The 26,680-nt window shown below is 42.0% G+C and overlaps 2 protein-coding genes across 2 annotated transcripts in view; one reads left to right on the top strand and one right to left on the bottom strand.

Annotated features, from left to right (window-relative positions):
- Positions 1–20,198, top strand: part of LOC123016510 (myosin VIIA and Rab interacting protein) — a 172,476-nt gene extending 152,278 nt beyond the window's left edge. Inside the window, exons 12-17 of the mRNA XM_044416979.1 lie at positions 11,829–12,023; positions 12,979–13,140; positions 13,774–13,875; positions 14,140–14,200; positions 17,118–17,239; positions 17,780–20,198. Coding sequence (XP_044272914.1) covers positions 11,829–12,023; positions 12,979–13,140; positions 13,774–13,875; positions 14,140–14,200; positions 17,118–17,239; positions 17,780–17,812 — 675 coding nt within the window. The 3' untranslated portion in view covers positions 17,813–20,198. The remainder of the gene's footprint in view (positions 1–11,828; positions 12,024–12,978; positions 13,141–13,773; positions 13,876–14,139; positions 14,201–17,117; positions 17,240–17,779) is intronic.
- Positions 20,199–20,947: 749 nt separating this feature from the next.
- LOC123016509 (prolactin-releasing peptide-like) lies at positions 20,948–24,503 on the bottom strand. Its single transcript, XM_044416964.1, has 2 exons — positions 23,320–24,503; positions 20,948–21,819 (listed from the first exon to the last, which is right to left on the bottom strand). Exons 1-2 carry the CDS (start codon positions 23,471–23,473, stop codon positions 21,641–21,643), a joined length of 333 nt encoding a protein of 110 aa, XP_044272899.1. The 5' UTR covers positions 23,474–24,503; the 3' UTR covers positions 20,948–21,640.
- Positions 24,504–26,680: the final 2,177 nt, after the last annotated feature.

Genomic DNA, 26,680 nt, shown 5'->3' with positions numbered 1-26,680 from the left:
TACTATCTCAAGTAGTTCCAGTTCTCTGGAATGCACATACGTCACTGTTTCTCCTCATCTGAAAGTTCAGAATCAAACAACTCATCTAGTACAGAGTGTTATGAGACTCAAAACTCAACTTTAACAACTTTCTAAGTGGTAAATGGAAAAGTTTTAGAAGTGTCAGCTTCATTTAATTACATGAGAGCAATCACCACGTGACCTGTACGGAGGCAAGCTTTGATCAATCGTTTGCTTTGATTAAACAGATAGCCATTTTATTGCTGATTAAAGCTTAGTCCATATTCAGTCACCAGGACTGATGCAAGGAACAACTCCAGAGCTGGTGACTCATCAAGGGCTATCACTATGCAGGTCACTCAGATAGATGTTTCCTGCTCCTTCCACCGAACATCAATTATAAGAAAAGTTAAATATTGCTTTTCTTTTCTGGCATTTTGCAAAACCAGTACATAGTTTGCCTTTGCAGGTGGAACTACAGTGGCTCTCTACATTTCTTAATTGAGAGCACAATCTGATGCAAGTTTAGAGAGATAAATGGTATATAACTCCCAGCTTAGCTGCCTGAGACATGCTAGGAGTTTGTAAGCCTTTTTCTGTCTAAATTGACACAGGTTTATTCCTTTAATGTATTTTTATGAACATCAGTATCTCACTTCTCAAGGCAAAATAGCCACTGAAACTTCCTTTTGATATCTTAAGATAAAACAGCATAACATACTAGAATTAATATAACCAAACAGGACACCAGCAGGAATAAAATCAGCAGAAAAGAAGCAAATGCCCGCCGAAATAATACATCTCCCAGTGCCTGCATAAAAATGGGCCAGCCAAACCTCTCTTGGGAAAGTATTCCATAAACTGGGTGCCATGATGGAAAAGGCCATTCCCTCATCTGTAACAACTAAACATCTCCAAGAAGGACCTTCATGACATTAAGACAACTGAAACAGCTGGTTAGTTGAAATCATTAGAGACTTATCCAGTGGGACATTCCACCTCTGCTGGTTTCACTGCTCAAGCAGGATCTACCACTTCTATAATGAGAAGCATAACAAGAAGTGTTTCCTGGAGTAAACCTGGACATTGGAGGAAATGCTTTTTTCCATTGGGCTGGTCACTGGGGCTGCTTTCTAAAATTTCTCCTGATTTGTGCTTTTTCAGGAACCGGCCTTCGGGTTCTTTTCTGATTGCTTCAAGGACTGCCAGGTTCCCATCATGCAAGCAGTGCTGATTGACCTGACACTTGCTTGTTTTAAAGCCCATTTTGGTATCCCGTTCTGTTCTAATGGAAAATATTTCAGGCAGAACACAAGAAAGCATTCAAAAATTACCTTTTTTTTCTAGCAAGGAATGGCCATTTCAGTTAATTACATCTTAAAGTGCATTCTGGTAGCAATGCCCACAAATTTGAACAGCTTTAAAAGAGAATTGGACAAATTCGTGGAGTGGAAGGCTATCATGGTGGAGAAGATTTTTCGAGACCACTAATCCTGAGGTCCACATTCTGCCTCCAGTATCAAAGGCCGTGTGCCAATGTACACCAGTTCATTGGGATTTGGGCAGCAGGGTGCTGTTGTGGTCACACCCCACTTGAGGCATCCTATGAGTAGCTGGTTTTCCACTGCACGAACGGAAGACTAGACTAAATGAGCCCTTGGACCGATCTCACATGGCTGTTCTTACATTCTTGAACTCTTTGCGTCACAAGAGAAAGTGCCTTTGATAATACAAGTTTAAGACAATTCCCAATAGGGTGTTTTATGCAGTGAATTTAATGGTGTATTTTGAACTATGGTTTCCATATTATGTGTATAATGCATAGGCATTTTATTAAATGAGGTGTTATATAAGAATAAATAATAGTAAATAATCAATTGATTATGGGCACATTTTTGTGACCATTAGAGTGTAGCTGGACATAGGAAAGTTGGAATGTTAACTCTGACCTCCAGGTGAGAAGACCAATCTTGGAGTTGGAGGCTTGTGGATGTTCTGGGAGCAGGGAGGGGAAGGATGCAGCTCTGCCAGAATATGATGTATCCTGGCAACAGCTCTGCCTTCCCTCTTTGCATAACAAGGCAAAACACAGACAGATGCAATTGGCCACCTAAGTCTTTTGCAGTCTGGGAAAAGTACAGAGGGAACCTTCACCTCTGTGCTCCTTCCATCCTCCAAAGGAGGCCCATAAGGCTCCAAGCTGAGAGCACTATGCACGGCCACACCGGACTGTGCGACCCATTACTTGATTCGTTGGTGGAAAGTGGAGGATTTGTCTGTGAAGAAGTTTAGCTTGTTACAAGCATTAATCGACACGTTTTTCATATAAGGGCGGGAGGCCCCTTTCATCAACTTCTTGCTAATTCTTTTTATCTCAATAAAGAGAAGCTGCAACTGAATGTGGGAGGGAGGGCAGCAGTGAGCAAGGAATGCCCCCACAACCACTCCTGCCCACATGGCTTCTGGTGTGTAAACTACACAGATGTCTGCATTGCATTCTGGGAAGCAGCTCTGAGTGTCTGCCTTATAAAGTGGGAGAAAGAAAGGAGAAAGGCACGTTCACATGCTTTAACTGCACTGGAACTCGGACAACCTGGGTTCTAGTCCCCACACTCCCATGGAGCCAACTGGGTGACTTTGGGCCATCACAGACTCTCTCAGCTCAAGCTACCTCACAGAGTTGTCATGGGGATAAGATTGAGAGCAGCAGGAGGAGAAGGGTGTGAGCTGCTTTGAGTTCTTTGTAAGAAAAAAAGTAGGATAATAAATAAACTGCAAGTATAAAGTATACCTAAACTATTTAGAATGTGTGTCTTCTGTCCTCCCTTTGCTCTGTAGTTCTTTCTCAGTGGCTAATGTCCATCATTATCTAATTCCTGTTTCTCTCCTCTGCTTTTCTGAACTGCTGCCCAACTACCTAGGAAAAGCAAAAAGCTTTTGATCTCCATCTTAAACTTCAGTTTTTAACCTCAGCGCTTCAGCAGGTGAGACTGGTCCATTTTATCTGTGTTAGTGATCCTCATCTAAGCAATTTGGGCAATTTCAGGAAGCCTTGGGGTATTTTTGTTCCTACACCCCTCCAAAGGCCACACACACCCAAGCTGGGTGCCAAAAATGGGGACAAAGTAAATAAGAACATGAGCATCACATTTGTAGCTGCTTCAGAGCACCAAAAGGGTAAAACTTAGCATGCAAACAGTGACTGATTTACATTTTTGGTGCTCCATAGCAACTAAAGACACTGTTTTCTTTGGGGAAAAAAATTGGACAGAGCCCTAAGCTTTGTGAGGCCTGCTTTGTGAGAATGTGGGCTACACATTGCCCATCCCTGATCTAATATAATAACTTTTTTTTTGTATTTGCTCACTACCTTGCTCAGAAACTCATTTTATAATCCATTTTAAAGTTACGTCTTAACTGTTCTTTCTTATTTTCATTTACTCATTCTACAAAGCATAATGTAGCAAAAGTTCATTTTCCTTCATGTACTATGGACATTCAAATCTAATTTTTTCCTACTAATAAAGCATGACTCAAACTCTTTCCCTTTTCCCAAACTTACTAAATTAGTCAGATTAGGTTTTCTAGTTCCAGCAGTGAACAGTTAAACTCATTGTGGCAACAATATACAATATTTCATGTAATCACACTGAAACATGATAGATTCCCCAAGTATGCAAAGGACCCAGCACATAGAAGGCCTTCCTTACATATCTCTGCATGCCCCTCCTTTGCCACCTTTTAATACGTCTCTGTAGGAAGCAGGCAATTTAGCTGCATTTCTTTATTTGGTGTGGCTGGCTTATTCTAAAACTGGCTTTCATGAGGCCATTCATCCCACCCTGAAAGAGAGAGGGAATGTGGTGACTTCTGAGAGCAGGTAGATACCTCCATCCTTTGTGTGGATGCTGCCAATGTGGTACCCAAGAATCTACATTCAAATAATAGGTTTGCTGTTAGTATATGTGAGATGCCAGAAGCTAGTTGGCACAGTCAATGTTACTATGAGGCTAAAAAAAAAAAAAAAAGACTGTGAACTGAAGGAATGATAAGAGATTTGAGTGCATAGTACAGTAGCCCCCCAAAATTCATGGGGGTTATGTTCCTAAAGCACCTGTGAATTGTGAAAAACCGTGAATTTGGTGCCGGCAATGGGCACCAGCCGCCAAGGCAGCACTGGCTGGGCCGTGCTGGGGGGTGTGCGCGCACGCATGGCGAGGCAGGGGCGCATGCGTGCAGAGATAGTTTTCTCTGAGCAAGTCCAAACTCAGAGGAAATGATCTCCTTACGAGTAAGCCGCTGCATGGCGAGGCGCCAGCTTACTTGGAAGGAGATCAGCTTGGAATTGCTCAGAGAAAAATCCCACGAATGCTGAACCGTGACTTCACGGGGTATACTGTATAAGGAACATAGCAATGTTTTCGTGCAGTCTGAAGTAGATGTTTCTCCAGGGCTGATGAATCAATGTTCAACCTCAGATAAGGACAGCAGATGCTGATTAACGGCTGCATTGCAGAGAGCCGTGATGAAGCACCTTAAGCATGGAGCTTGCAATGTTTGCATGGTGATTTAGGGACATGGTCAATACCACCAGGAGCCATTAGAGATGTAAAAGGTTTTTATATAGTCGTTTTGTGTGTCTAATGTTGATTTGGCGTTTCCTGAGAGGTGGCGCAAAGTACTGCATAAATCACAGTGGGAGACCTAGTGTTCACCTGACACTAAGCTATCGCCAAAACTTTAAAAATAATGTTCCAGCCAAACTTAAGTTCCCCCCACCACCCATTTAGTTAAATAGAGTAAGCCCAAGTTAAACTCTCCTCTTGAAATCAGTAGGACCTAGATTCAAAGTAGAGTTGGAAGGGGCCATGAAGGCCCTCAGGTCCAACCCCCTGCTGTTGCAGATCACCAATTTACACCATCCTACTCAGATGGCTGTCCAAACTGATGTTGCCACTTGGAGAAAATGAAGCCAATGATTTGTCCTCATTTGCCATTGGAGTAGGAAGCAGAAGGAATATTACTAGCACCAAGGCTACCATGCTGGGATGATTCTTGTCTTGCCATTTCACCATTTTACTGGAGGACAGCCTGACTGAGCAGGGAGCATCCTAGATGTGTATGTAAATTTGCATTCAAATGTAGTGATTTCCTTTTCATGTTAAGGTAGTTTCTTAAATGGAATTCATATCCAAATGCATATCCCTGTCCACATGCTAACATTATCCTATTTAAGTGCCTTAGAATGAGGATGAGGATCTGCATTTCAATCAGAATTAAGGTTTAGCGCTTGAGAGCATCAGGAATTCAGTCTCATCACATCCACAATCATGTTCTTGCCTTTCAAGCCCCTCTGCCCAAAAACACTGCTGAAAAGGGGTGTATGTGTGTGTATGTTTACAGTGTGATGTAACTGAGTTCATACAACTCAGGCCACCTTTTGACTTGGCTTTGATTCCATCTACAAGCCTTGTCTTTGATTTCAATGAATGCAAATATGACATAAACACAATATCTGGCATGGATATGCAAGAAACTAGTCACAGTCAAACCCTTGAGCTCCATTAACTTACATATGTGAATAAGATAGCAAAATATATAAGGAATACAACAAGCAGTGGTGTAGGTTTTAGCACAGTGAGCAAATAGGCTATTTTTTATAACCTGCCCCTGCTTCTCTGACATTTTGTTTCTGCTTCTGCAAAAGGCATTGTCTCATTATATCCCGGAGATGTGCTAAGTGCACAGGTTGCCAACCATGGAAACCCCTTAGTTTCAGTGAAACTATTCTAATAGATTTTGGCAGTAAGACCATTAACCTTTCAGCTGGAAAATAACTAGAATAAACTAAAGAAATGGATGTGAAAGAAGAAAAAGGAGAAAGCATTGAAGGATTAGAGGATTTCAGACTAGAGCAATTTATTGCATTCCTATGTTTGTTCATAACCCCATTGACATTAGTGAGACGGCTCACAAGTTGTAAATTGAGAATTGGGAAGCTGTGATAGGAGCTTACAACTGGAGGTCTCTGGGTCAAAAAGATGGCACCATTTGAGAAGCAAAAGAAAGGCATCAACTGGGACAAGAGGACATTGCCAGGGCAGCCTATTGGCAAGTGGATGCTTCCCAGAGCAGCCTCGTAGCAAAAGGAGTTGCCTACGGATGGGATACAGTGTTATTAATTAATTAATTAATTAATTAAAACATTTCTATGCTGCCCCTTGCCGAAGCCTGCAGTTTTGCCTGCAGTTTGCCTGCAGTTAATGCTGATATTGCTGAAGGGGAGCTCTGATTAGTGTCCCCAAGTTTGGTTCTGTTTAGCTGTCCTATTGTAGTTACAGATTGCCTAAATGTCTGTCACTTCCCCATTAGTCACTTGGCTGAGAAACTGAGTTGCTGTGGCAGCTGTCTTTAGAATCTCCTGCTGGTGAATAAAGGATGAGATTTCTTCAGCAGTAAGAAAAGTGAGATGTAATACAGGGCAGCCAAAGGGACATTTTATCAATGCTGATTGCCCACCCACTAACCCTTCCTTTCTCTGCACATGCGTGTGAGTGTTAAAGACTTCATATTGCCTCCATAAGTTTGAAACCGGGTCTATGGCTAGGCCTACTTTATTTTATCTTAGGAAAAATAAAGGCAGGGTTCTCCTGTCTCGGGGTTCTTAAGTTAACTTGAAATTCATGAAACAAAACATGAAATTCTCCATTCTCCCACTGAATGAAATGATAGATGGTGCAGTCAGGGACTAAAGATGGTCCATGCTTGAGAATCATAGAGATGAGTTGCTGAAAGGGTTACAGGTTTGCAGAAATGATTCTTAGTTCTCATGCTGCCATGTTTCCCTGTGAGGTTCCTCATCAGAGGAAGGGCCTGAACCTTTAGAACCAGATGATCTCCCCAAATAGGTCATCTCAGAGGATCCTGGCACCACTCAAGACACATGTGGCTTCTCATGACTGATACCTGCTGATCTGTCCCTCAAGAGGCAAAGCTCCCACCTAGCCTTGCAGAATGCCAGTGCCGTAAGGTTCAGGCTAGGATGCTAGCCAGGCAAAGGGAGGGGTTCCTCATGAGTAAAGGAACCCATGATTAAGACCTCCTCATAAAGAAGCAAATAAGGATCTACCTGAACCTCTTTGTTTAGAATCAAGCAATCCAGTTTATCCAGACAACAGCCTGGCTCCAGGTTTAGTCAGAGCTGATCCATTGCCATCAATGGGACAAGTTAATCATGACTAACATAAGACTTATTGATTCCAGTGGGTCTGCTCTAAATATGACTGAATCCACATATTTTCTCAGTAGTTCTAACACAGGTTGCCAGTGATATGATACCTTAACAAAAAACAATACAGTGTTTAGAACCACTGTGATGCATAGGCAATTATTCCTGTACATGCTCAAATTCAATATTAGTTGGGGATTTGCAGCATTCACATGTAGTCAGTTTCCATTTATGTTATGCCACATTCTCCGATTATTATCTATGGACTGCTAGTGGTAGTAATCATTTTGCCAGAAAAAGAAGAGTTGCAAATCTATTACCTTGTACTTCTGAAAGCATTTACACACCCAGTAAAATAAAACCATCACCGCTGGCATAGTAACTGGAAGTATTTGGTTGTGCATATGAGTTATAAAAAGTTTCCCATAAATATATCACTTCTTTACAAAGGATTGTAGGAAGTCACAAAGATGCAGGACTTAACAAATACCTCCCAAGGACCATCTTGACTTTTAAAAAGTAATACTAAAAGGAAGTACAGCATATGACACACTGCTTTGAAGCAGTGAAGCATTTGTCAATACGGACATACTTTGAAGAAAATGTAGTCTTTCAGTACATGATTTTTTATTTCATTTTTGTTCCTTAATTAACTGAATAACAAGGCACAAAAGGGACCAAGGAAGACAAAAACCCCAAAACAGACCCCAAACCCTCCACAATGGTATTGATTTCTTCCTTGAATATTATTGATCTCCTTCCAAACTAATTGGCTCTTGCAAAAGCAAATGTAAAGCATGGAAAATTCATGAGTGGTACCGAAGCACTTTTATCATTCAAGTACTATATATCTCAGTCTGTAAAGAGAAGACTCACCTTGCTGCTTTAATTATCATTGCTGTGCTTGACTGATAAGCTGAAGACTGGATGTCTCTAAGTTACTACCTCTGCTTTTGCTTTTCCCTTTAATCACAATGCTTCTACATTTTCTTTATAATTCAACAGTATAACACGTTGGAAGATCAATGCATGAAGGCAATCACAGAGCACTTATTCAGTACATATTGAAAAACTGATATGGATATTAATTATGCACATACATAACTGACTTACACTGAGTCCCATCAGTGGACAATCTTCCCTAAGTCTTCTACCCTGAACAGCAGCAGCTGTCTAGAATCTCAGGCTGGTATCATTTCTCAACCTGCTACCTGTGATTCTTCTGAGTGAAGATGGGCTTCTTCTGCATAGGAAGCATATGCTGTACCACTGAATTTTTCCAGCTTCTCAATCGGAAACCACAACTTTGGAAGCACAAAGCTAAACAGCACTGGCCCAAGCCACTGAGCACTCTGCAGATGGGGGACCCTTTTATCAATGCCTTGTTATGTTTGGCACATGACAAATTTGAAACAGACCATCTCTCTAAGAAAGGAGAAGTATAATACAGCAAAGGTTTTTGCTCACATCACATAGCAGCTCTTTTGCTATCTTGAGAAGGAGAGCCAAACTTCACCCCCAAATACTGTACCTCGGGATCTGATTTTATTGTATGCTAACCATCCACAACCTGGTACGCTCGAGGTGTTTTGGTTGACAAATCCCGGTATTTATCACCACTAACCATGCTGGATGGAGCAGATGGGAGCTGAGGTCTAGAATATCTGAAGGGCACCGGGTTGTAAAAGGAAGGCTGTTCTAGGAACTGTTCATATATAGCTATCCATTTTAATCTCTGATTTTGTGTGCGTGCATTTAATAAAACAGCACTATGCAAAAACCAATGAATTGCCCAAATGAGGCCTTGTCTGTAAGATGGGTCTAGATGCACTTGCGACTTCCTTGTTAGGAACAGAGGAGTAGATTTCAGCATGACTTGTCACCAGTGCAATGGTGCTTCCAACCAACTTCCTTGTGTATCCTAATTGACTACTTGGGAACAAGTAGTCCACATGAGATCTCCAAAACATCTATGCTTTTTCCCTGATACTCCAGGAAATAGAGACACAGATAACTTAATAAGCGGTGGTGGAAAATATGGGTTGAATTTTACAAAGTTCAAGTTAGATGACTGTTTTCAGGCATTTAGAGGATATCAGGTTGGGGAAGCAGTTCTAGACCTCAGTTACCTAATATAAAATTGTTGGCCAAGGTGATTGGGAAGGTGGTGGTGACATAGCTTCAGAGGTTGTTGGATCATATTGCTTATCTTGATCCTTATCATCTGGATCAAGGCCTCATATTGTGACTATACCTAACTTAGTTTTTCTTGTGGATGAAGATGGAAGTGAAGAGCCTGTTTCTCATGCTTCTAGTATTATCAACCATGATGTCTTTCTAGCTTGCCTAGCAGGATCGGAACTATCACACAGTAATGATTTAGGTCCTACCTGTCAGGTATGTCTTGGTAAATGGTGCTTACGATCTCCTGCCATGACCATGGTATTGATCCCAGAAGGTTCCAAATTCCCATCTTGTCCACTGTGTTTTTTAACAACTACACAATTCCACTGGGAAAAAAATTTCAGAGCACTGGGGTTAATTGTCATCAGTAAATTCTATTTCTCATGTTCAGCATGAACAAATCAAGTGGCAGATGCCTTAGGCTGGTGCCCAGAAACAGAAATTTAGTAAGGGAAGCTAAACTAAAGTGAAGTCTGGAGAAGTTAGAGAGGCCGATGATAGGAGGTCTGATGCATCGTGAAGTTAGTGGATAGCCTGTTCTGGTTGAAATTGCACATCCTGAAGAATCAGATGTACTATTTGGGATACTTCTGGCCCTAGTGCTGATCCTGGAATTTCAGGTGGTAGCCATGACCACGGATGGAACTTAACAACAGAAGTGAGTTCATCAACTTCTAAGTCAGTTCTAAAAACAGTTCCTACATGGGGAATGCTGAGATTTGTAGGACTTTTCCTGTCTAAATATGCATAGGATTGATCCCTAAAGCTCTCCTAAAAGAACACTTCCTCCATATGAGCTTGACTCCAAAATAAGGTGAGCTGTCAGCATCCAGCTCCAAGGACCATAGTAGCACATAAAACCTTTTGTGCAAGGGCATTTTTATTACATAAGGTTATGCAATGGGGAGAGGGGGAGAATTTGGTTCATTTTAAAAGCCATACTCATTTTATCTCAATTTCAGTTGCTTTAACTTTTCCGTGTAGCTTCATTTTAATTTTTCCATCCCTTTCTGTGAAGGTCTGTCCTGATTTCTGCTGTCTTCAGTGTCTTCTGTCTAAATGATAGTACGTTGTATTGCTTCTCCCTCAGATTCCAAAACTGCCAAATTTCAGGAACATGGGGGTGGGGGGAAAGCAAAGCTGAGAAATGATATATATCCATATATGTTTTTCACATTAGATTTGGGTTTCCCATTAGTTTTGCAGTAAAATAAACACAAAACAAAATGGAGGTATATTTGTTTCATTTTTCATTCATTTCAAAGTTCAAAGCACAACACTAATATGGAAGTCCCTCCCCAGTTGGTTTTTTTTCTGAAAAGTTTCATGAAGAGTGTATTGTCTTAAGAAACACGGAAACAAGGTGTTAAGGATTTTTGGTAATAAGTTAGCTTGATTTTTGTGTGTTTATTTCAAAATGTTTTAGTTTAAATTTTAAAATTACTTGGTCTTCATTTTGTTATTGTGCTTGTTATTAGCTGAGGGCATTATGGAGCCATATTAATAAAATATACATGTTTAAAAACCTAATTCATAAACAAAGCACTTTTTAAAAGATAGGTATGTGGGTCGCAGGACACAATTTGTTTTATGGCCCAAAATTGGTTTTCAGCTCAATTTGTGTCTGAATTTGCTTTTTATCAGCTATTCATCCGTACATATGGCAGATATATAGAAATGGAATACCATGTAGGTATGAAGGAAAGCAACATAATACCTCACCTCAATTGCAGTCTGTTATACTCTCCCTTCACTGGCATATAACAAAGGCCACAATCCTGATGTAGGAGTAAGTTTCACTGACCCTAGTGGGACATCTCTCCTAGGAAGTCTACATAGTTTTCCCAAGTGAGAGGCTTAATATCAGTTGTCAATAATGGTATACTCCCTGGCCCTCCTTTTAATGTACATACGATACTAATTTGCATTGAGTATGTTCATAGAAACCTAGCGAGTCAGTAGGGGTCACTGGGTCATCTAGTCTGACCCTCACTCCGCTCATGTAATACCCAACATGTGGTTGTCCAATCCTTGAATACCCTCACTGATGGGGCCTCCAGCACCTCCTGTGGAAGCCCATTCTATGTCTTAGGTGTTCTAACCATCCGGAAGTACTTCCTGGCATCTAACCTGAAACCCAGTTCCTTGAGCTTTGCCCCATTGGATTGTGCCCTGTCCTCCATTGCAGGCCGAGTGTGTATCGTGTGGTTTGATCATCATGTAGGGGGTGACTGAAATCACTAGAAAGCCAACCAGATAGCTGTTTAGGTGGGCAAAAAGCGCTGCAAGGAGCAGTGGCACCTTCTGTGCCACCAAAAGCTAACATGACTGAATGGGAATTCCCTGAAGTGGCACAAAGGTAAGCAGTTTGACAACATTTGCTTCTAACACAAAATTGTTTACTCTTCTGAAACAGAAATACTCTGCTGTGTCTCTCTGCAATATATCTACCGAGGTTCTAAAAGTCATCAATGCAACAGAGGAGCTCATAGCGGAATCTGCAGAACCATGTGACCTCCCAGCAGATTCGTGTGACAGGGGGAAAGGGGACTTCCCGTTAGGTACAGATCCCATCCGACTTGATGAGCAACTCACAGCTCTGGAAGAAAATGTAAGAATGACAGATAACTCTGTATAAGATAACTTCATATATGTAATTATGCCTGCTGAACAAAGCCCTGCTTTTAAAAGATGGCAGCAGAAGATGGGCCTTGCTAGATCAGACCAAGAGTAGCATGGCCAACCACGTGCCTGTGGGAAGCTCGCAAACAGGGTATGAATGTGACAGAACCCATCACATACGTTTCTCAGAAACTGGAATACATGGGGGTACTGCTTCTGATGCTGGAGGTAACACGGAACCATCATCACTGGTGCCATTGATAGCTGGATTCCTCCAACCCAAATCAGTGGCCATCACATCTTCTGGTGGTAAATTCCACCATTTAACTATGTGCTCAGCTTCATGCAATGACAAAGACTTCTGGTATTAAAAAGACAGAAAAAGGCCTCCCTCTCTACCTACTTTCTTGACACTTTTGTACTTCTCTACTGTGTGTCCCCTCACCCTTTTCTCAGTAAATGAATGTATTACTCATCCAAAGCTGTTCAGGCTTAAATCATTTAAAACAGTAAAACTAGCAAGACATGTAAAATACATCCAGCAGCTTAGTAAATGTTTCAGTAGGAACCTGAAACCTAACCGAGGTTCTCCATCATGGTTCCAGTGCCTGTGGCAAAAGTGTGTTTTCGTGTTTGAGCACTCAGATCCCACCTCATCAAATTTATGGTTGGTTGATTGGTTGATTGATTCCTGGGCAAGATGCTTTTCTTTTTAGTCTCACCTGCTTGACGTCTGGGAAATGAGCATTTTTTGGCCTGCCATGCCCACAGTGGCAGCTGTTACATGAACGGACAACCCCGACCCATCATGGCAGCTATTTTTATAGCATCCATGACACACTCCCAAATGTGGCCACTGACCCAAACATGTTCTGCCATAATGCTTGAAAGCATAGCAGAAGATAAACTCTAACCTCAGTGGGTTGCTGTACTTGGTTTCTTAGGTCTACCTGACAGCTGGCAGCGTTTACAGCCTCGAGAGCCAGCTGGATGATCTTGAAGATGCAGCACGCCGAATTAGCAGCGTCACGGCAGAATCGCAGCTTGCTGACCTGGAGGACCAAGTGGCCACAGCAGCAGCCCAAGTTCACCATGCAGAACTTCAGGTGAGACGGACAGCGAAACACTTCATAGTACCTTCAAGTTAATCTATACTTTGTGTTACGCTTATTCTTTGGTCGCATGTATGGTCAGAAGAGATTTTTTTTTCACAATTTCAGTTTATTTATTGTTGACCTTAAAGTTGCAATAGTTCTTTTTGCCTATGAAGAATCACGAACATTTTTCAGACCTACGCTCTAACTTAAGTAGAGAATCTGGTATCTTGTTTACCCTGAAACATTGCAAAATATTCCTGGATCAATGTTGAGTTTATTTACCTGGTGTCAAGTCTATTAGAGTGCAGAATCCTAGGTATGTTCCAACAGAAGCAAGTTCTACAGCACCCAGGATTCTGCTGCCTGAACTGCAGTACGATGTTCCATCAATATCAAGGGCTTGGGTCCAAGGTCAGAAGAGCTATTCCTATACTTATATAACTGGGTATTGCTAAGGAGCATAGTAGGATGTCCAAAACTGAAGAGAAATCTGAATTTAACCATTTAGATGTATGTTATTTATTTTTACATGTTTCTGAGTATATAGGTTTTAATACAGTTAAAGATGGAAAAGTCAATTAACTGCAGTTGCTATTTTAGCCTCTTTGTGGCTGTGCTTCATAAATGTATGGCTTCTTTAAGATTTCAGATATCGAGAGCAGAATTTCAGCGCTCACAGTAGCGGGCTTAAATGTAGCTCCGTGTGTTCACCTGACAAGAAAGCGGGACCAGCAAGCAAACCAGGTGAGCAGGCAAGCCACCCCACCAATCCAGCAAGGAAGAGTCGCATGTCAAAGCAAGCTTCCAGGGGCAGGTGCAAATGCCCACCTGAATGTGTACCTATGTCCATATGGTGATGCTCAGGAGAGCATCACTGAGTGGGCCAGATGTGTCAGCTGATGGCAAATCACACCACAATTCAAGGTCAACTAGCGCTGGATTGGGCCCAGTGTTAGCAAGCATTTCAGATTAACATGTACCAATAAATTGTGTTTTCACTTCCTGCAGATGCACACAATAGACTCATCCAGGCAGCAGAGAAGAAAGCTTCCAGCTCCACCAGTGAAAGGTAATTATTATTTTTTATTATGCCCACAAATAGATAAGCTTTCTTGATGGTACCCAGCAATTCATAGCACAAGTACAATTATAATAAAATTCAAATACAGTAAATATGGCATAGAATGCCAATCTACAAACTGCTAAACATTCTGAGTGCAAGCCTGTGGATTTCCATCATTGTCTGGGAGGTCATAAAATCCTTCAAAGTCAAAAGGTCCTCTAACCTCAGGTGCGAGTGACCAAAGCCCCACCTCATACCCCACTCCAACAGCCAGCATGAACCAAACTTGCTGGCTACCTCTCCGAGAATGGAAATGTGCCTTGGGGAGGAGACTGGAACCATCTGCCTGTGCCCCAGCTTCCTTCCTTCTCCCAGCACTTCCACCTAACAGCCATCTGGATGCAAATGCACAGGTGAGGCCCACTTCATCTTGACCATCCACTGGATGCACATCCGAATGCAGGGGTCTCTGTGCATCTAGGATGCAAGCAAAAGGGCTGCGTCCATGAACCATTAAAACAAGTTCAACAAAAACTAGATCTGTTAAAACAGCCATCATGTCCCATCATATGGCATTAAATGAACGAACAGTAGTGCAAAATACAATGGCTGAACATACCCCTGTTCTCTCAGTCCCTCCTCATAGGACAGTGCTTCCAAACTCTGGATCATTTTTGTTGACCTCCACTGGACCCTTTCTAATTTACCTGCATCTTTCTTAAATCTTGGTGCCCAGAACTGAACACAGTGTTCTAGATGAGGTTTCACTAGTGAAAAGTATAGAGGAACTATTACTTCTCATGATTTGGAAGCAATATTTCTTTAAATGCATTCCAAAATAACATTTGCCTTTTTTGCGGCTGCATCACATTGTTGGCTCATATTTAGCCTGTTGTCCACAATAACTCCAAGGTCTTTTTCGAGTTCTGTTGAGTCACATATTTCCAATCTTGTATCGATGCATTTGGTTTCTTTTTCTTAGGTGGAGGACTTGGCATTTGTCTCTATTTAATATCATTTTGTTGCTTTCAGCCCATCAGTCAAGCTTTTCAAGACTTAACGTCATTCTGTCTTCCAGGGTGTTCGCTATTCCACCCAGCGATAATCATCTGCAAATCTGATTATCATTTTTGTACGTCCTCATCTAAATCATTAATAAAGATGTTGAAGAGCACTGGGCCCAGGACTGAACCCTGTGGCACTCCACTAGTGAACCTCCATCCAGTCTGAGAAGGTTTCATTGACGAGCACTCTTTGTGTCCAATTTAGCAGCCAATTTTGGATCCACCTAATAGTGTTTCTATCTGTTCCACTTTTGTTAGTTTGCTTTTCGGAATGTCAAGGGGTACTATGTCAAAAGCTTTGCTTAAGTCAAGAAGGTAAATTATGCCCACAGTTTTTCCACTGTCCATTCGGTTACCCAGTCAAGAAAATGAGATTAGATTAGCCTGATAGGATTTATTTTTGACAAATCCATTTTGGCTTTTATTAATTCCTGTGTTTTCTTCGTGGTGCTTGCAAAATGATTTTTAAATCATTTGCCCCAGAATTTTTCCAGGGATTGATGTCAGACTAACTGGTCTGTAGTTCTCAGGTTCATTGTTTTTCCCTTTTTTGAAGACGGGGAAGAACATTAGTCTTTCTCCAGTCATCTGGCACTTCTTCCGTTTTCCATGTTTTATGGAAGATAAAGAGCTTCCTGCCTAACAGAGAGACTAACAGAGAGGCAGGATCCATTACCTGTCCTGCAGGGTAGTTTCTGAACAGCAGCAAGCAGGAAGGGTGCCAGGCATCCATAGCCAAGTGGGAGCAGCTTGCCTCCCTCCTCCCACAATGCTCGAAGCATGTCTTTTCTTCTGTTCAGAGATCGTGTGTGTGTGTGTGTGTGTGTGTGTGTCCTTTTTACCTTATGCTATTTCCCTCTCTACATGTTTCCATGGGAAAGATGAGTTTCCCAGACTGATGCTAGTTGTTGTAAGGGTGCTTGATTCCTTCTTGATGACCTTAACGATTATTTCTCTGAGTAAGAGGTGAGTCAGTGCTAAGTGCTATGGATGAGGAAATTTCTAGATGTCTGAGCAAATGGGGCATCCTCCTTGCAGGGCTGTTTTGCCTAATCTCTTTAAGGGATTTAGTTTTGCCTGATCTGTTTTCTCTGCAAGAATTCCAGCATTTATTCTTATCTCACAGTGGCTAGCTAAAGCACTAAGTCCTTCTTCTTGAATGCAAGCCTATCCAATATGACCCATGGCCTGAAATCCCATTCTGGCCCAGGAGCTTATTGTTACGGTGCTGGTATTGATATATACATGCCTTAAAGCCTGACGACAGTGTCTTCTTAATGATTGTGTTGCAAACTGGCAATTTGTATTACTTGGCTACAGTAGCATTAGCAGCAGTATTCTATGTGACTTGCACTTAGAAGCAGCCTCAGCTTAGTATACAAGTTGGAGATACTTGCTCAAAAGTGACACACTGCCCAAACTTGCCATCTCAAAGGGAAGACTGGAATATGCCTCATTTTTACCTGGGAGCACTTTCAAATAAGATATGTCCCTGTGCGAAAAGCAGTGAATTCCAGGAGGAGAATACTCACTTTTGTTGCCAGCGGTTTAGACATTGATGGCTGTGTGTTATTTTGAGGGGACAGCAAACTTACACTGTTATACAAGCTGTATACTCACTACTTTACATTGTAGCAAAGTGTCATTTCTTCAGGGTTGTCACATGAAAAGACGTAATAAAATATTTACAAAATGTGAGTGGTGTACTCACTTCTGTGATACACTGTATATACTACAACAGTGAATGATGATTTGAATCTGCCTTCAGACTTTTGTAAATGCTGCACAATTTGCTACTTCCATTGTCCTATTTAAAACAAGCCATGATTGTGCAGCCTGCTGGCAATTTTTTTTTTCAGGTGAAAACATCGATGCTTCTCCGGTTACTCCTGTTAGAACATTTAACAGGAATTTCATACTTCAAGGATCTCTGACACAAAGAACAAAAAAAGAGAGAAAAAGCACTGCCAAGGATTTGACGGTAAGAGCTTATGCCTTACCTGCCAGAAAGGGCAGTGGAAGCATACAGAAACAAGTTTGAATCTCACATTTCCAAATATTTAAACTTCAGAATACTCTGTGCAAATTTGTGCTGTAAAATGCATACTTCATTTGCACTGAAGCACACTGGAAGTTTCAGCCCTCAGTGTAGTAACTGATAACATTCATATTTTTGTACCAGAAGGTTTGTGGCAGGAATGAGAGAGAGAATTCTGAATCTGAACGTCCTAATTACATTTTTCAACTCCAAAGCCAATGCTGGGAGTTTGGTTCTGAACCACCTGGAGGGTACCAGATTGGGGGTGTCTGGTTTAGCTTGCGAAGAGCTCTTTGGGGTAACCCTTTCATCATTCAGTCCTTTCGCACTCCAGTGCATTTAGCTAATAACAAGTCTAGCCCATAAACCTACTAGCAAAACAGATTTTGTGCTAGTTTGTAGTTGCTTTTTAGGAATTTTGCAGCTTGAGATTGTTCATTTTTTCAAGTAAATATTTTTAAAATTCTGCTTTTTCTGTTTTAGGAACCAACTATAGGGTCTGCTGTAATGTATTAGAATTATGAGATTCTACTGCCAATAACACACTGCCTAAGGCTGCACACTCGAGTGCCTTTATATAACAGCCATTGTACACATCCAATAAAAGGACCCTCAAGAACCCACAATGCCTCAATCATAGGGCTTTGTTTGGATACCTCACTGAGCAAGCTGTTCAAGTCTTCAGCATTGTGGTCTGCTGTTGGAAATTCTGCCTTAAAGTTCTCCTGAGACTCCGAGACGGACACTGCGTTTCATATAAGCAAGGCTCCAGGATTTAAGATGCACTTTTCCTCACATTGCCCGTTGTACTGAAGTCTGTATGTCTCCAAAATACAGTACACTTTTGTATTCTTAACTCATCCATTACTGTCCATCAGTATCTCTTGCGACGGTGGAAGAAAAACTCAGATCGTTCCTCCTGCGATGCCTGGAGTCACTGGCAATCCTGAAACAAATTGCAGGGAGGGGTGGTCTGGGAGGGCGTGGAACGGCTCTAATCTGGGAGGGAAGGTAGTTTTCCATTTGTGATTCAGCTTGCTTTGCATCCTAACATACCTTGCTAGGTACCATCAGAGTGACCGAAGACTATCTGAGAGGATACGTTTTGTTGGTTATGCAGGCTTTCACCTACATGAATCTGAAACCCCTTCCGTCTTCAAGAAATGGCAAAAGCAGTTAGAGACCCAAATATTTTCCCAGCTGAAATCAGTCCTAGCTTTTCTCTTGCGAGAACTGGCCTGAGACTTTACCACTCAGAAGCCTACTGCAAGGGGCAACATTCAAATTGATATGCCGTCTCTAAATCCATGAGTAACAAATACTTACGTTACAAAAGTGATCTATCCATGGTGCATAGGTGACCATCTTATTTACATTAATGCTTTTGAAAGAAGTGTATAGTTACAGTTTCAGGATCAGATTTTGATAGCCCGTTACTGGAAGTGTGATATTGCTTCCTCTGATCTCACCCAAGTGTGGAAGTGGCTTTTGGGACTCCTATCCCAGCAGTTATAATTTCAAGGAATAAGTCTGCTTCAGTTGCCCTGCAGTTGAGACAAGTGAGATTCTGTAGACTCTACAGCCCACTTCCTATGGCTGGCTGGCAAAAACTGGCACTAGACCAGAATCTCTGCTTATCTGTTGTGTTTATGAGCCAAAATCCAGACAGTAGCACATTGGAATGTGTCTAAACAGCACATTTAATTTACTTGCAGTAAAACGACAGTAGTCAAGACTCAGTACTTATCACTATCAAGGAAAGTGGATTTTAATTTTAATTAAATGTTGCTTCTGTGCAAGCACAGAAAAAGGTTCCCCTTACACATGCTGCTCATATCCCTTAATGTCTACACCCCAGGAGTCATAGCTGCAAATGGGCCTATGGCCTAAATTGACAACAAGGGTCAGTCATACTGTGTACAAGCTTGCAACCTTGTGCTCTGTCTTTGCTAACCCTTGAACAATATGCACCCCAGGTTCTATGCTGATAATTAGAACCACCATTAGAAACATTTCACCTGTAAGCATGCATTATGAAGCTTGAAAACTCATCTTCACTGCTCTTTACTGTAAGAACTGAATTGTGGCAAAAAAGAAATTTGAACTGTAGTCTTAAATATACTTTCTAGGGAGTATGCCCCACTAGAGGTTTGCTCTACATGAAGGTATACCTGCAACAACATTAGTTTCATTCATTTCTGTTGGGTTTGCGTATTTCTGGGACCTTAATTCAAATTCCATTGATGTACTCTCACTTCTCTTACTGCAGATAAAATGATGTCATCATACCCATGCATGAAATTCTCGTCTGTCTTTTATAGGATTTGTCAGATGGCAGAATTTTGTCTGCAGTGTATAAAACTCCACATAGTATATGATCTAATCAAAGCTTCTTAACAAAATTAGGGGTCGAATACAACTGTACTTTACTTCATTCCCATTCACATGACTGTGTCTGCACTTGTCCAAGATGCACCCCCATATTCTTGTTTCTGCAGGTCTGCGTGTTAATGAAATGTCAATAATGATGGCTGGTCTACATATTTGTCCGATGATAATATTATTAGCTAATACTGTGTATGTAATACTGAATCCGACATGACTAATTTTAATAGATAACTCTTTGGCTTTCGTTCTGTTGATGTGATATAAAACAAAACTGAGTTTGGAATAGAATGTTTTCCATAAGAGGCATGAAAAGCAACTACAGTGTTCAAATGTTAAAACTATTCAGTCTTCTTTGAGAAAAATGTGTACTGTGTAGGCATTGCAAAAAAGAAATTCCTGCTATATGGCATTTCAATTTTTACAAAGGTTTACTTGTGCCAAATGTGCAAATATTTAATTTACTGTTTTGAAAGAAAACCATAAAAATGTATATGTTATAGCACATGGAAAATTATTTTGTCATCAAGTGATTTCAATCCTTAGTGTTAATATTTATATTTAGATTAATTTTTTTATAAATGAAGAATATTTTAATGGTCAAAACAAATTGAGACAATATGATTCAAGACTGAGTGGAACTTTACGCTTGCTTTGTTGTTATCTGCATTCTTGCCAGGAATTATTGTTAAGAAAAATTATATAAGAGTAAAACAGATGATTTATGGGAAAACTGTATGGAATTTAAGACCAACTGTTGAGGCAGAATATATGTGTTGTATATGCATTCCTATTATAGGCTGAAGGACTGCCTTAACTGGGAAGTTCTTCCTGATATGGCCAAAAGAAAAAGAGTGGAGATGTACTCCAGTCCTCTGAGTACTAGAAGAGACTTTAACAGTGTCTCCTTCAAGCACATCCCAAGTGCCCCCCCATATCCATCCCACAATCCTAAGTGACTCCCATGTCGCCATAACTTAGCTTGCCCATGAGTGTTTGATGCTTGAGACCGAACAGCCAAACATTGGTTCCCTTTCCCCTAAGTAAACACAAGGTACAATCTACTGGGAAGGTTTGCCCTGTGAACTGAATGATAAGACTGCTACGGAGCTTTTACAGATTCTTGTGCAGGAAAACTTTCCAGAGGATTATGTTCCATGAACTCAGTGCATTTGCCTCTTCGTCCATTGCTCTGAGTTGCACCAGACTTGCACTCAGCACAGTTTTCATGTTGCATTAGTAACAAAGGGCCTGAAAGCAAAGGAGTAACCACTGGACACTTTAATAGTGGTCATTACATACATAATACTTTATCAATATGTTCAGTCAGAACACACCAAAATATTGCAGAGTACAACGTAGCGTATAAGATTTTATACAACTGATTTCAAGCACTGATATGTTTTGGTTAAGCTTTTATCATAGCAAACAGTTCCCCCAACTCCGCATGAATGATCACCATGTCCTACACATGCAGATGAGCAGTGCTTTGAGTAAAATCCACTGCGCCCACGGGCTCATTGTGACAAATGCTGGCTTGGACCTGGATCCACATTTCTTATCACCTGGCTCTGCTAACCGGTTTTGATACTGATGTTCTCCTGCTTTAGGGAGTGGGAGATGAACAAGACTGGACCCGTGCTTCTCCTCTATTCAGCAAGCATCATACCTGCAAATCTCCCTGTGCAAACCATTGTTGTACATGAGAATCTTTGGGTTGGGACCCACATATTTAAGAAGCAAATGTGGCTTGCTAAAATATATACAATTTAGAATTGGGGTATCCTTTTAGATCAGGCACAAAAGTTTCAGACCTAAGCACATGTGATTTTCACATAAAGGGGAGCAAAGGAAAACCAGGCAAAAGCAGAAGAAAAAGTAAGATCAGCATAGGTGTGTACAAAGGTACACAAAGAAAAGGAAGTGTCTTTCTGGTAAGTAAAGGAGGCAGGAGCAAAGTCACCAGCCATCATCCTCTCCTCCCAGTGCTTCATGCTCCCGTAAAGCAGTCAATATCAGATCTAAGCCACTGCTTCCAGACATCAGGCTGTTCCTACCGAACTTCAGCTGCCTTTTCCCAAACCTGCCAATAGGTCGAACTCCACGCCCCATGTACCAGAAAGGATCGATCTCGGGACCTGTGAATCGAAGCAGTTGATGGAAAAATGCGTATTAACTCTTTTGGTGGTTACCAATGTGCACTGTGAAGACAGTATGTGGACATGGATGTGCGAGGCACTCAAAGTCCTGCTTGAGATTAATGCATCGGCTGAGCCTGAAGAACTTGTTTAAGGCCCATAGCAAGCTTCAACTGAACCAACTCAATTCTGGGGTGCTCACCAGGCGTACCTGTTGGTTGCAGCAGTTATACAGTCCAGTCACCACTACAGCCTACATTGCATGTTACTTGTTTTCTTTGGCAAAGAAGAAGTTGCATCCTTGCACTTACCTGTATTATGTCAGACACAAGCATAACAACGAACATTTCATGGTAGGAAACCAACTATTGTACAATGAAGCAATGGGTGAGAGGTGTGACCCAGACGGCATCAATACACACTTCTTACAGTGAGCAGTAGGGGCTCATAGGGAGCAAAATATATTGGGCCCTTAAAAAATTCATAATACAGGATAATGCATGAACATGGCAAGGCTGCTAAGCAGATATTCTAATAGCTGAAAAATGCAGAACATGGAGTGTATTATTATTATTTCAGAACCAAGGAGCTTAGTATTATACACTGCATGGGGGAAAAATGGAAAGGTAGAAACTGCTGCCTTTAAGAGCTGCTGGCATTTGCAGAAGTGCATACACTGCTCTCTTTAGAGGTACAGTACCCAGGAGAGGGCTGGTGAAGGTCCCAAGTGCAGAGTCAGTTTCCGCAGGAACTCAAGGGGGGGAGGTTCCATTCCCCCCCCCTCTTTTTTTAGGTGTCTAGCCCAGATAGTTCCAAATACAGCCTTGATATCTGCTGAAATCTTAGAAGCTGGAAGGATAGCTGAGAAAAAAATCTAGCCGTTGTAGGGTGGATGTTGAAGATGCCAGTTGTCAGGGAAGGGGAAATGGAGAGGGAGAGAAAATTAAATGGCTTGTCCAAGCCCGTATCAGCTTATAGTAAGTAATCACATGGGGATTATAGTTGCATCCCTCTAACATTAAATCATTTCTCATCCCTGCACAAGGGAAGAAAGAGAGGAGGAGAACTTTGTTCCCTTCCTACTTTCTAGAAACCTCACTCTCCTTACCACAAAGTGCTCCAATTCAAGGTTGGCAACAAGCCCTGGACTGTTGGTGCTTATCTGAAGAAGGTTTCAAGATTGGAAAGAAAAGAGGTGTCCCTTTTCTGAAATTGCCTTCCAGCTCTATTTTCTGACATGGCTCTTGATTTAGGCAGGGAGAACCCCTGGAAGAGCTCTTGTTTGCACTGGGAATATGCTGCAGCATATTACACAAATGCTTCCTTTAAGCATAGCTAAAATGCCCTCCTCACATTTTACAGAGACCATGTACAACTATTGATGATGTTTGATCATCTAGCTCAACATTTGGGTTGAGAAGGACACCTGAACAACCATCAGTGCATAACATAAGAGCAAACCACATTCCTAACATGAGCAGCCAAGAGTTTGCAACTCACTTCTGTTGTCAATCTGATGGTTGCAGGATCTTCTTTGGCCGGAAGTGAAGTTGCTTGATACTAACAGCACCAAAATGTAGATTCTAATTAACTTTGACGATTTAGACCAAGGAGACAATGAAGAGGGGTGAAAACCCAGCGCAGAAGACCACATGATGAGTCAGCTCTGGAAGCATTAGGCATAAACAAAGAAAAAAGGAGATCGCATAGAAATGCACCAGCTTCCCAACAGCAATGGCAACAGCAATCTCATATTTGAAAAGAAGCATCCCATCATCATCTGGAAATTTCATGCAGACATGTAAAACAGAACTGAACAGCCCATCTTTTTGAATAAATTCACTCATCAATGCACAAAAGTGCATGATTTTGAGTCATTAAGCGTTAGTTCACCCTATTTTTGAAGTCAGTACTGGGGCACTTTTGTAGGCTTCATGGATAGCTAAAAAAACAAACGATCTAGCCCAACGATTGGATTCTTGGCCCAGATGTATAATCCTTATGGAGACCTGGCCTGCTTAGGTCAGCTTATGGTCAGATCAAATCATGGTCAGCTAGGTGCATATAACGAGTGCTGATGAACACCAAAAGAGATGTTCAGGCAGTTCAATGAGGCCCAAACGAGTAAGTGTGGGGATTACATTTTCTCCTTTCTACTTTATTTTTTTCTGAGAACTCAAATTCTGGAATCACAGTTGGCAGAAGTGTCCTTCTGACACTGACTGCACCATCCAAGTGCCCAAACAGCTGGGAATGATTGTCAGAGGTTGGGAATCTCTCATCAACATCACATACATAGTATGCTCAAAAAATGGGTGGGGGGCATTTTCAAATTTGCCACGCTCAGACAAGAGCACGGGACCACCGTTGCATGAGTATGGGAACTGGCACATTCAGTGGGGCAATATCAAGTGTGTCAGAGCGGAGTAGGGACCAGCACTGGACATTCTCCTAAAAAGGTCTCAGATCGGCTTTTCCTTCTCTTTGCTCTCTCTTGACACATACCAAAAGCAAGCTCTCAAAGGAAAGCAAATGATCTTTGCTCACAAAAAGAGATGACAAATTTATAGCAAACTCTTCATTCCCAACAATGTTCAGGGTGATACACATCTTGCACTTATTTCTGGGATTTTAGCTGCTTAAGAAAGTGCAACATTACATCCCACCTCTTTTTCTGGGGAAAGGGGTTTTTTAAATACTTTCCTAAGCAGCTACAGTCTCAAGAAAAAACAAACCATGAGCACCACCTTGAGGAGTTTTAGGGGTAAAAAAGCAGATGAAAAAAGGAAAGCTCTTAAAGGGTTGCACTATCCCCTTTTCACAAGCAGCAATCACTTGCACCTTTGCTATCCCTTGATAGCTTAGATCCATGCCCAGGGTTGGCACTGCCGCACTCTGAGAGCAGGGACCCCTTCTCCAACATGGCCTATCCAAGGCCCCGGATTTCCACACTTGTGGAACCAAACTCCTGTGCAGGTGTGCAAGTGTGGCTGATTCTTGCTTTATTTTAAAAGATAAAGCAAACATGTTTGCATACAGAGCATGCAAAAAAATAAAGTTTGCTAATCAAGGAGCAACTCCAATGGGGATCTCTGGACATGGGTAAAGGGGCAAGTGAACCAAACATGCTCATGATCATGGTGGGAAGTGGGGACAAAGTGGCCCTGCTGTGATGTCTACTAAGAAACCTTCAGGAGGTCTGAAGGGCAGGGCAGAACCCCAGGCACTGAGGACCAACAGCCCACTGTGGCTTATGGCCTGGGTGGGTTGGTGGGATGTGTGAACTTCCCCACTAATATGGAAATCCCAAGCCTGGTTTTAGGTTTCTGAAGGCCCATGGGCAAAACTCCTTTGATGGGAGGGCTCCCTCAGTGAGCCCCCATTCTCCCTGCCATTTTCCACAGCTGCTCTTGCTCCTGAGCCTCTTTCTCATCACTGCTACCCCTTGCTTACCTGACAAGTGGAGAAATATGAAAAACCAGAAAGCATCCAAAATGGATCAAAACTGATATAGCTAGCCTCAAGAAACCCAGGCTTCTTGAAGAATAAAGGATGTTCCTAACTTCTTGAGACTAGTCCTGTCTTGACTGAAAGCCCAGATCCTAGTGAGCAAGTGGGCAATGGCATCCCCTGCTCCTCCACTGCACCCCTGCTGTGGCCAAGAGGCAGGCGAACAAGCAGCTTGCAGTGGTAAATTGGAAGAGTAATTCCAGGGGAGCATTGCCAGGGAGCTCCTGCTGTGATGGGGGTGCTCAGAAGGTGCCCAGGCTCACCAGCCCTTGGCACCGGTCCTGTCTGAGTGGGGAGAGGAAGATCCGCCCCACAGCCACCTCCATGTCCAGGACCCTGCCAGTTCACAGAAGTAGGACAGGAAGTGGGGAAGGGTTTTGCCAGTTCCTTTCTTAGCAGTTTTACCTTGTCCTTTGCCTGAGACAGCAATCCTGTGCACACATACTCAGAAATAAGTCCCTCTGAGTTCGATGGAACTCAGTCCCTGGTACGTGTGTGTAGAATTGCAGCCTAAAGGAATCAAAGTAATGCTGTAATCACTTTCTAGTGAGTAAATTAGTGGAATTGCTCATCCACTTGATCTCTAAACATCATTCACACACAGGTCAAATAAATGGGAAGCCAAGCTATTTTTCATTGAAAAAGTGAAGAACTGCAGATAAAATAAATAAGTGCTGGCAAAAAAAAAAAAAAAAACCCCTTTGAAGATCAAAAAAATGTACAGTGTGGCTACTTCCATTACCCAAGCAAAATTTATCTTTTTTCCTTCTTTTTCAGCCTGTTAATTAACACAGATGGCTTTCCTTCATCCCTTCATGCATTTTCTTCCCCTCCCAGGAACAGAGGTGAGGAACTGCCCCCCCCCCAAACCCACACTTACCTGTTTCCCCAGGGCTGCTCCGCAGGTAACTGGTGCCCCAGCAGAGCCATAGCCAGACTTTTTATAGCTCTCTGGTTGGAGGGGTGGCGGGGAGGGGTGGCCACGTCAGTGGCATTGATGAGCAACATTGAAAGACAGGAACGTGCATTCCAGTGATGTCATTTCAAAAGCAGATCGAGAAGCAAGCTTGAAGAGCTGCTGACAAAGTGTGGGGGGAAGCCACCTTTGCAGCTTTGCATGACCCACTCTGTCAAAGCTGACCCACTCCCTGAGAAAGGAGCAGAAAGAAAGGTGGGGGGGATAAGCTCTATTTCAGTTTCGTCAATCTGTTCAGGGCTGAGAAGGAAGTCATGTCTCATGCTGCACTCTGCTCCCAACTAATGTCAAGGTGCACAGAATTATATGATTCAGTTTGTTCATTTTATTTATTGAAAGGATTGAAAGGCTGCTGTTCAGTTGAAGTTCTTGCAG

The sequence above is a fragment of the Varanus komodoensis genome, unplaced genomic scaffold, assembly GCF_004798865.1.
Source record: "Varanus komodoensis strain SLA01 unplaced genomic scaffold, ASM479886v1 scaffold10, whole genome shotgun sequence".
In the NCBI taxonomy this organism is placed as follows: Eukaryota; Metazoa; Chordata; class Lepidosauria; order Squamata; family Varanidae; genus Varanus; species Varanus komodoensis.
Note: the sequence above shows the minus strand (reverse complement) of the source record. Positions and strands in the feature narration are given on the sequence as shown.

Bases quoted from the DNA above. Each gene is read 5' to 3' on its own strand.
- LOC123016509 (XM_044416964.1), bottom strand. From the start codon at position 23,473: ATGTGGTCTTCTGCGCTGGGTTTTCACCCCTCTTCATTGTCTCCTTGG. The intron at 21,820-23,319 runs GTGAGTTGCAAA...TTCGATTCACAG, and splicing joins CCATCAGATTGACAACAGAA to GTCCCGAGATCGATCCTTTC.